The sequence below is a fragment of the Salvelinus sp. IW2-2015 genome, unplaced genomic scaffold (genome assembly GCF_002910315.2).
Source record: "Salvelinus sp. IW2-2015 unplaced genomic scaffold, ASM291031v2 Un_scaffold992, whole genome shotgun sequence".
Taxonomy (NCBI): domain Eukaryota; kingdom Metazoa; phylum Chordata; class Actinopteri; order Salmoniformes; family Salmonidae; genus Salvelinus; species Salvelinus sp. IW2-2015.
Genome location: NW_019942676.1, coordinates 485,313 through 495,024, shown reverse-complemented (window position 1 = coordinate 495,024; position 9,712 = coordinate 485,313). Strand labels below are relative to the sequence as shown.

General features: G+C 42.4%; 1 protein-coding gene and 1 pseudogene across 1 annotated transcript in view; both read left to right on the top strand.

Annotated features, from left to right (window-relative positions):
- The first annotated feature begins 1,371 nt into the window (after positions 1 to 1,371).
- Positions 1,372 to 6,126, top strand: LOC112069359 (coiled-coil domain-containing protein 134-like; annotated as a pseudogene).
- An 848-nt stretch (positions 6,127 to 6,974) lies between these two features.
- Positions 6,975 to 9,712, top strand: part of LOC112069354 (uncharacterized) — a 25,766-nt gene continuing 23,028 nt past the window's right edge. The window contains exon 1 of the mRNA XM_024136677.2: positions 6,975 to 7,120. Within this exon, the coding sequence (XP_023992445.1) occupies positions 7,099 to 7,120 (22 nt within the window). The 5' untranslated portion in view covers positions 6,975 to 7,098. The remainder of the gene's footprint in view (positions 7,121 to 9,712) is intronic.

Sequence of the window (9,712 nt, the reverse complement as noted above, 5' to 3'; positions counted from 1 at the left end):
AATGAAATATTCAGCAGAAAAGCAGTTGGCTCCCACAGGGTCTCTCTCATCCCACAGTATACTTTCTTCTGCTTCTCACAATCCCCCCTCTCTGCCACTTCCCCTTCTCGCTCTCTCTGATAATATTATCGATGGAGACATTGCTAAATTATACATTTGGTGTTCTATCGATGCTGTCTTCTCCTCCCTCTACACTTTTGTTTTCTGCTGATGTTTTAAAAGCCAGTGCTCATCAAATATGCATCAGTCCAAGACTCATTTTTATCCTGTTCAAATGTATTAACATGCTCCAAGGGAAAGGAGGCTGGACCTGAGGGAATGTTGAGGCAGCCCACAGCTTAGAGGATGGAGAGTGTATGAGAGGAAGAAAGAGGCTGCAAGACAGGGGCTGGTAACAAGTCAGTGAAAGTTATTTGGGGGTTTAGATAAGTGGCTTTTAGAAGTTGTTTAAATGGGACAGATAACCTCATTAGAACCTGTGTAATTTATAGTACCGGACCAAACTGGCAGTCCTACAATCTAAGCTAGATGCCCTCAATCTCACACAAATCATCAAGGAACCCACCAGATACAACCCTAAATCTGTAAACATGGGCACCGTCATAGACATTATCCTGACCAACTTGCCCTCCAAATACACCTTCAATCAGGATCTCAGCGATCACTGCCTCATTGCCTGTATCCGCTACGGGTCCGCGGTCAAACGACCACCCCTCATCACTGTCAAACGCTCCCTAAAACACTTCTGCGAGCAGGCCTTTCTAATTGACCTGGCCCGGGTATCCTGGAAGGATATTGACCTCATCCCGTCAGTTGAGGATGCCTGGTCATTCTTTAAAAGTAACTTCCTCACCATCTTAGATAAGCATGCCCCGTTCAAAAAATGCAGAACTAAGAACAGATATAGCCCTTGGTTCACTCCAGACCGGACTCCCCTCGACCAGCACAAAAACATCCTGTTGGGGACTGCACTAGCATCGAATAGTCCCCGCGATATGCAACTGTTCAGGGAAGTCAGGAACCAATACACGCAGTCAGTCAGGAAAGCGAAGGCGTGCGTGTGTGTTCAATCAGGAGAAATTGATCCTGTTTCAAAAGGTCTGTGTGCACTGTAAGTCCATGCGCGAAACAAGAGCACCTGCCTCCCAGCTGTCCACTGCCCACTGAGGCTAGGTCAACACGGGTTCCACCACCGATAAATCCCATTGATATTTTTTTTCATCAAAACTTCAAACAAGCATTTCTCAACGGCTGCGCCAAGCCTTCTCCTGGCTACTCCAAAACCTCAACAGCCTCCCACCCCCCCCTCCCCCCCCCCCCCCCGCAGTACTCGCCCAAGCGTCCCCAGCTTGCAGTGTTCTGAAAGAGCTGCAAAACCTGGACCCATACAAATCAGCTGGGCTTGACAATCTGGACCCTCTATTTCTGAAACTATCCGCCGCCATTGTCGCAACCCCTATTACCAGCCTGTTCAACCTCTCTTTCATATCGTCTGAGATCCCCAAGGATTGGAAAGCTGCCGCGGTCATCCACCTCTTCAAAGGGGGAGACACCCTGGACCCAAACTGTTACAGACCTATATCCATCCTGCCCTGCCTATCTAAGGTCCTCAAAAGCCAAGTTAATAAACAGATCTCGAATCCCACCGTACCTTCTCCGCTGTGCAATCCGGTTTCCGAGCCGGTCACGGGTGCTCCTCAGCCACGCTCAAGGTACTAAACGATATCATAACCGCCATCGATAAAAGACAGTACTGTGCAGCCGTCTTCATCGACCTGGCCAAGGCTTTCGACTCTGTCAATCACCACTATTTTCTCTGTATATATCAATGATGTTGCTCTTGCTGTGGGCGATTCCCTGATCCACCTCTACGCAGACGACACCATTCTGTATACTTCTGGCCCTTTTTTGGAAACTGTGCTATCTAACCTCCAAACGAGCTTCAATGACATACAAAACTCCTTCCGTGGCTTCCAACTGCTGTTAAACGCTAGTAAAACCAAATGGATGCTTTTCAACCGATCGCTGCCCACACCTGCCCGCCCGACTAGCATCACCACCCTGGCAGGTTCCGTCCTAGAATATGTGGACATCTATAAATACCTAGGTGTCTGGCTAGACTGTAAACTCTCCTTCCAGACTCATATTAAACATCTCCAATCCAAAATCAAATCGAGAATCGGCTTTCTATTTCGCAACAAAGCCTCCTTCACTCACGCCGCCAAACTTACCCTAGTAAAACTGACTATCCTACCGATCCTCGACTTCGGCGATGTCATCTACAAAATAGCTTCCAATACTCTACTCAGCAAACCAGATCCAGTTTATCATAGTGCCATCCGTTTTGTTACTAAAACACCTTATACCACCCACCACTGCGACCTGTATGCTCTAGTCGGCTGGCCCTCGCTACATATTCGTCGCCAGACCCACTGGCTCCAGGTCATCTATAAGTCCATGCTAGGTAAAGCTCCGCCTTATCTCAGTTCACTGGTCACGATAACAACACCCACCGTAGCACGCGCTCCAGCAGGTATATCTCACTGATCATCCCCAAAGCCAACACCTCATTTGGCCGCCTTTCCTTCCAGTTCTCTGCTGCCTGTGACTGGAACGAATTGCAAAAATCGCTGAAGTTGGAGACTTATTTCCCTCACCAACTTTAAACATCTGTTATCTGAGCAGCTAACCGATGGCTGCAGCTGTACATAGTCTACCTACCTACCTCATCCCCATACTGTTTTTATTTATTTACTTTTCTGTTCTTTTGCACACGATCATCTGATTTATCACTCCAGTGTTAATCTGCTAAATTGTAATTATTCGCGCATATGGCCTATTTGCCTACCTCCTCATGCCTTTTGCACACAATGTATATAGACTCTTTTTTTTCCTACTGTATTATTGACTTGTTTATTGTTTACTCCATGTGTAACTCTGTGTTGTCTGTTCACACTGCTATGCTTTATCTTGGCCAGGTCGCAGTTGTAAATGAGAACTTGTTCTCAACTAGCCTACCTGGTTAAATAAAGGTGAAATAAAAAATAAATAAATAAATGGATTTAAAAAGTAAAAATATGATCATATATATATATATAACCTTCAAAACGCGACCTACTGTAAATTTTGGTTTTACAAGTTCAGTAAAAACATAATAAATATTTCAGAATACTGTTTAACTGCAATTTCTCTTGTTCTGTGTACGTTAGAGTGCCTCACCATCGCCACCTCTTGACCATGCTGAGTGTGTGTACAGTCCTTCTGGTGGTTGCTGCTGCAGCCCTCTCCTCTGCAGACTCCGATACGCACAGACACGACTCCAACCTGGAGATCTGTATCCTACTGTTGGTGTCTGTTTCCTCCTTCAGAATATTAAGGTGTCCTCTTGGATGACCCTTGATTAGTGTGTATGTATTGAAATGTCTGTCAGCATTTCTTCCTGAACACCCCCCCCCCCCCCCCCCCCCCCCCCCCCCCCCCCCCCCCCCCCCCCCCCCCTCAGACAAGCGTCTTGAGACCAAGAGGAAAGACCAGCTAAATGCTCTGAAGAACCTGGTGGAGCTCAATGACATCAAGCAGCAGTATAAGATCATAGACATCATGCTGAAGGGCCTGTTTAAGGTACAATGGCTCCACTCCTGTTTAACTTCCCTTCATGCTGACATTAGCTAGAAACAGGATGATGTGGCCTTAAGCGGGAAGTAATTGCGGTGTTAGTTTCTTAGGCAGTTTAGATTATTATTGAGCTCGATATGATGTAGGCAAATAAGGGCCATCTTGCCAAGCAGTAATCTAAGTAAGCCGGTCACTAATAAGACTAGAGTAACCCGGATTTAGCGTCCAAGTCTTCCTGTTTGTGCTTAAAGCCTCACTTGTATATACTGTATTCCTCCTATAGATATATTATATATAATATTATTGATTCCCAGAGGACATATCTGCTATGTTGTATTGGCTCTGCCCAAGGACATCTATGGTTGGTCACCCACAGTGGGCAATCTACATTGTGTGTGTGTTCTGTGAAGGTGTTGGAGGACTCGAAGGCCGTCTTATTGCAGCCAACATGCAGGCTGATGATCCCTTCCCCATGGATGACAAAATCAAAGAAGGTCAGATTATGGACATTATACCGTTACTAACACTTTGCTCTCTCTCTCTCCTCTTTTCACTCGATGCTAATCTGGTTTGTCTGTCACCATCTTGCTTTTTTCTTCTTCTGCCTGCTCCCCCTTTCCCTCTCCGCCTCTTACGCTCTCTTTTAGTACGTCAGTCTGCAGTGTTTACGTTTAGTTTATTTCCTAAGTATGAAATGTAGACTAGTCTCTTTATCTCGCTCCATAGCCTACTCCCATGTGGTGGAGAACACAGCGTTCTTTGGGGACGTGGCGTTGCGTTTCCCACGTATTGCCACCACTACTACGACCGTAACCCTGACTGGGGCGGCCTTCTGCGATGGGGGCTCGCTTCTGCAACCTCACTGGGGTGTTCACCGGGGGCGCACACCAGCATGTTCTCTCACTGGTGAGACGGGGATGGAACTGGGGCATAGAGGAAATGTTTATACTTTATTTAAAGCCAACAGATGTAATGTATTATATCATCCTTATTACATTCTATAAGCATGTTGTAAGCATACTATTATAACTGTTTTCTATGTGCCAATCTTTTTCTATGGATTCAAAATGGCTGATAACTCTCGCTCCTTGTCTGTCAGATGTCGCAAGAGTTGGGAATAATAGAGAAATCCCCGGACTTCACCAACCCATACCGCACTGAGAGAGACAACGTGAGTAACACACAGTGGCTCTCAGCCTCTGTAACCACATTGTATACAATCGCAATGAAGCCTACCAGACAGACTTGGAAAGCGTGTTKTTTTAAGGCTTGTTTAACAAACAAGCTTGACTATGTTTGAGACAAGCATAACGTCAGTAAAACTCATACTGACTGCACCTTTCCCARCCTCTGCTGRTTGATTCTCCACACTCCATACACCTATTATTAAAAATGCCTCTCAAACACACGTTCARGCGCTCTGCTTTTCTCTGGCGCAGGTGCTTCACACTGCAGAGGCTTTTCAGAAGATCCTGAGGGAGGAGGAGAAGAGGAGGAGGAAAGAGGACAAGAGGAAAGAYATTAGGAAGGGGCCCCGCATCTCCCGCTCCCGTACTGAGCTATAGTACTTTACCTRAACTCTTGGAGAGAAATGARGAGSAGAAGGAAAATGTAGGGGGATGTCCTAGATTCAGTGATGKAGAGGTTGGGTCTTGGAACCGGTGAGTTCTGTCAAAGGGATAAAGTGGCAGCAGAGCATTTGAGAGGGAACTAGAAGTGTTTGTGGCACATGAACAAACTGGAGAGAAGGAAAGGAGGTTGAGCTCTCTGTGGAATCAGACTTACTGTATACAGAACTGTGCCTAATCTGCAGTTATTATGAAACAAAGAAAATACAGCTAGCACATGTTGAAGAAGATTTAATAAGGAAAGATCATTTTCATAACTAGATTACATAACTGTACTTTGGAAGAAACAGAAAATACCCAATATGTTATCTTTTTTGTGAATAGATTGAATACAATTTACTACCATACAATTGTTTTGATGATGGCATTTTGTACGTATGAGTTTACATTCCCATTCATCAAGCTTTAAAATATAAAGCTTACATTTACATTTACATTTTTACATTTAAGTCATTTAGCAGACGCTCTTATCCAGAGCGACTTACAAATTGGAAAGTTCATACATATTCATCCTGGTCCCCCCGTGGGGAATGAACCCACAACCCTGGCGTTGCAAGCGCCATGCTCTACCAACTGAGCCACACGGAACCAGCTTGAATTTGTTGAATTCTTTTTTGTGTTTAAGTTTTCCTGTCGCCTTCTCCGGAGTTAGCAGATTTATATAATGAGATTTTATGGGTTTGTTGTTGAATGGTCCTACTCTAGGTGTATCCTCTTGATTTGCGGTACAAGTGTTGATCGCAGAACCACTTTTCATGATGTCTGCCACTTGCTTTCCTAGAGCCGAATGCTTTCTTAGCTCTGTCTGTGTGTGACTGTCCGCATGAGTGTTAAATGGGGTTTGGTCACTTATGATTTTAAATAAAAACTATTTTACATATTATTTTGTCTACAATTAGGGAGGGATAATGTCTTAGCGCTGTGTCTTTTGGCAACCACTCATCAGCTTAAACTTCTATATGATGTCACATTTGTTTCTGTCCATCTGATGGCCATAATGAAATGTCAGAACAGCAGTCACCTAGAACAATGCTTTTAAAAAAAATCTATATTTTGGCATATCTAGGGAAGATCTGAATTCCATACTACTCCTGTCTCCTCAAAATCCATTCAACCAGAAATCCATCCTCTCTGACCACCTCCTATGGGTTTTGAGAAAGCCAGAGGATGCGAGGAGTATACAATTGAGATATTCCCCTAGTGTTTTGTTGCCTCTGCCATTTTGAGGGAAATTGGCTCATTTTAATGCAAGTAAGTTATATTCAATATACAGAGGTGATGACTGATTGATTWTGATTTGRTAGWMTTMTYWAWYRGYKRWMTTATMTATGTWRYMWSKYYMSKYMGCWGGRMGGWGGYYSMAYKMYAYGYWMGGSRRKWTTTWAWMGGMMGYAWMGYYMTWAWMGYAKSGYYMTWAAAYGMTTTTTWTTTTTRCATTCCAGKCATTTTAATGAGCATGTCCTCCTATAGCTCATCCCACCAGCCTCCTCTGGTTCAGATTGCTGAGATTCTCATTGCTGAGAATTTACTATCGTGAGTAGATTTATCATACATTTGTTAAGTTTAATAAAATAAAATTACTATGAATCATACTTGTTAATTTGAAATAATTACAAATAAATCACTCAATCGTTGAAGATTATGATAAAAGTCAATGTAATGAAATCAGAATGCGGAACATCTGCCACTAGACGGCGCCAAAGGTGTGCAATCGACAGTCATGAAGTCATATTTTCCCCCCACTGTTTTTGGMTAAACTCATTGGACTGTTGCCGAACAGAGAGGGTAATCTCCGCCATAAACACTTCACCAACGCAACACAACAAGAATGTACACGTGAAGCTTAATCAGACAGATGTCTAATTTCGTGGAATCGGGTAGGCCAATGTTTTTTTTCCTACATATTTATTGACAGTTTGGAACATAGCATTTAGCTAAATTAAAACTCATGCAAATCTAGCTAGCTAACATTAGCTAGCAGCATGCTGTCAACGGAGCTAGCTAGCTAACGTTAGCAAGCTATAGTCTTTTATATTTATACTTTTATTTAAAGAATAGGAAATAGTAAACCAACGTGCTATTTGAAGGTTGATCTTTTGGCAATATTTAGTTAATGATTGTGCTGTCTCTAGTCAACGTTAATAAACAGTGTTGTTTTTCACAAGGGAAAACAAAGCTGAACAATCTGCGGCGAAAATTAGTTGAACATTCCTGACTGTTCTTCACCAGCCTGTCAAAGAATGGTGTGAGTTCAGGCCTACACCAAGTTATGTAACGTTAATGCACAGTGGATAGATTAGGCTAATTGCTTAAAASTGTATAAATAGTAGGCCTAGTCTCTCAGAACGAGTGTAGTTTGCAAACTGTTCAGCTGACAACTGCACATATGAACCTAGCCTAAGTAATGTCAGAATCAGCTGCTTGTCTGTCAACCAATTATTWATATATAAAATAGATTACTGACGAGCGCTGTTTTGAAGCCATCTTGGCACTTCAGCAGTGTAAAAAATATTTAGGAAGCTACAGAAATACATGTATTGTCTACACTTGTTTTCCCCACGTTTATTCTATTAGACACCTTAATGCATACTTTGAAATGATATTATGTAAGCTAAATATAAAAATAAATCATTAAATATATTAAAACATATTCCTTAAAGTCCAGGTAGCAGATAATGAACCCTGTCATATATTTATGTAGTTGGTGCTGTATATTTAAGCAATAACGCTCGAGGGGATGTGGTGTATGGCCAATATACCACACCTGTGGGCTGTTAAGGACGATGCAACGAAAGTGCCTGGATACAGCCCTTTGGCCATGTACCACAAACCCCAGAGGTTCCTTACTGGTTACAACATAATTAGAACAGTGAACAAGTAATTTTGTGTCATACCGTAGTGTACGGTCTGATATACCACGGCTTTCAGCCAATCAACATTCAGGGCTCAAACGACCCTGACTATTATAAACTGGTGGGTTCAAGCCCTGAATGCTGATTGGCTAAAAGCTGTGATATGTTAGATCATATACCACTGGTATGACAAAACATTTATTTTTACTCTTCTAATTACATTGGTAACCAGTTTATAATAACAATAAGGCACCTCGGGGGTTTGTGGTATTCATTAGTTGCATGTTTTGTCCCAAAAAATGARYTTTGTTTTGGACTGATGCCCGACTGAGCATTCTACTCAATGCATCGTCAATGAGCGCTGATGAAGATTTCATCAAAAGTGCATTACAGTGGCTTTGAAATACAATGACATTCAAAAGGAGGCAAATTATTAGTAGGAAAACCTTTCGTCATCATTTTGATGTCACCAGATTGACTTCAGATGCAGTATAACTTTAGCTAGCTAAAATTGGGGACACACACCGGATTTGAGCTATATAGCTAACGTTAGCTTTTTTGACGAACTTTCCTAGCTAATGACATTGCCATCTATCTAAAGTAAATTTGACGACATGATAATGCTGGCAAAATTGTTTACTACTAAATATTTTACTACTTTAGCAATTTCATTGTATTTCGAGGCAGTAGAGTGTAGTTTTAACAACTGTTAAGACCAGTCATTCTGGACGGAGACTAATCACCACTTTAGGGCACCACTATGGTGCCGCTGATGGAGGAGGCTTGAGAACGTTCATAACAATGGCATGACACGACCGAGTGACGGAGGTGCAACCTATGGATATGGACAATATACCAGGCGCTCTGCGTTGTATCATGCTTAAGTACAGCCCTTAGCTGTGGTATATTGGCCATATACCACACCCCCCGAGCCTTATTGCTTAAATATAAATGGGTTCTAACTTGAAAAATGCTTTGTTAGTTTATAATTGTACAATTTATGCTCCCTGTATATAAAACCATGAATACTGCTGGAAAGGCCCAAACGCAAGATAGTCATTTTAATGACTTGCAGCGTGAGCCTACTGTACATGGTAAGCTGGTGCGCACCAAGTTGTACTTCACGTTTTAGTATGGAAAACGGTTGTGATGATTTTTCTACAATATTCACAACATATTGACATAATCTTTATTGAATAAAAATCTAATTTTGGCAATTACATGTGGAAAAACGTAGTTGAGTGAACATTATCAAGCCAGCAGCAGATTAAACAGAAAGTGAATTATCTCCTCCCTCTCTCCCCGGTTTTAGCTTGCGGATATCACTGTCTACCTGGCTAGGTTTAGAATATATTATTAGCCCGTACCAGTGACAAACTTGGCTATCTTATCGACATATGGCAGTACACAAAATCATATTTTGCCAGCTAGAAAGAAACAGCCACAAATAAATTCAGGAACGGATGAAGAGGATAGCTAGCTATAGCAAGCTAATGTTAGCTGATGCCTCTAACAAGAAGTAACTGTGACAACATTGAAGTGTGGTATACTGCAGGGCTGCCGGCTAGGGCCATTATTGTTTTCTGTTTTTACTAATGACCTTCCACTGACCTTGAA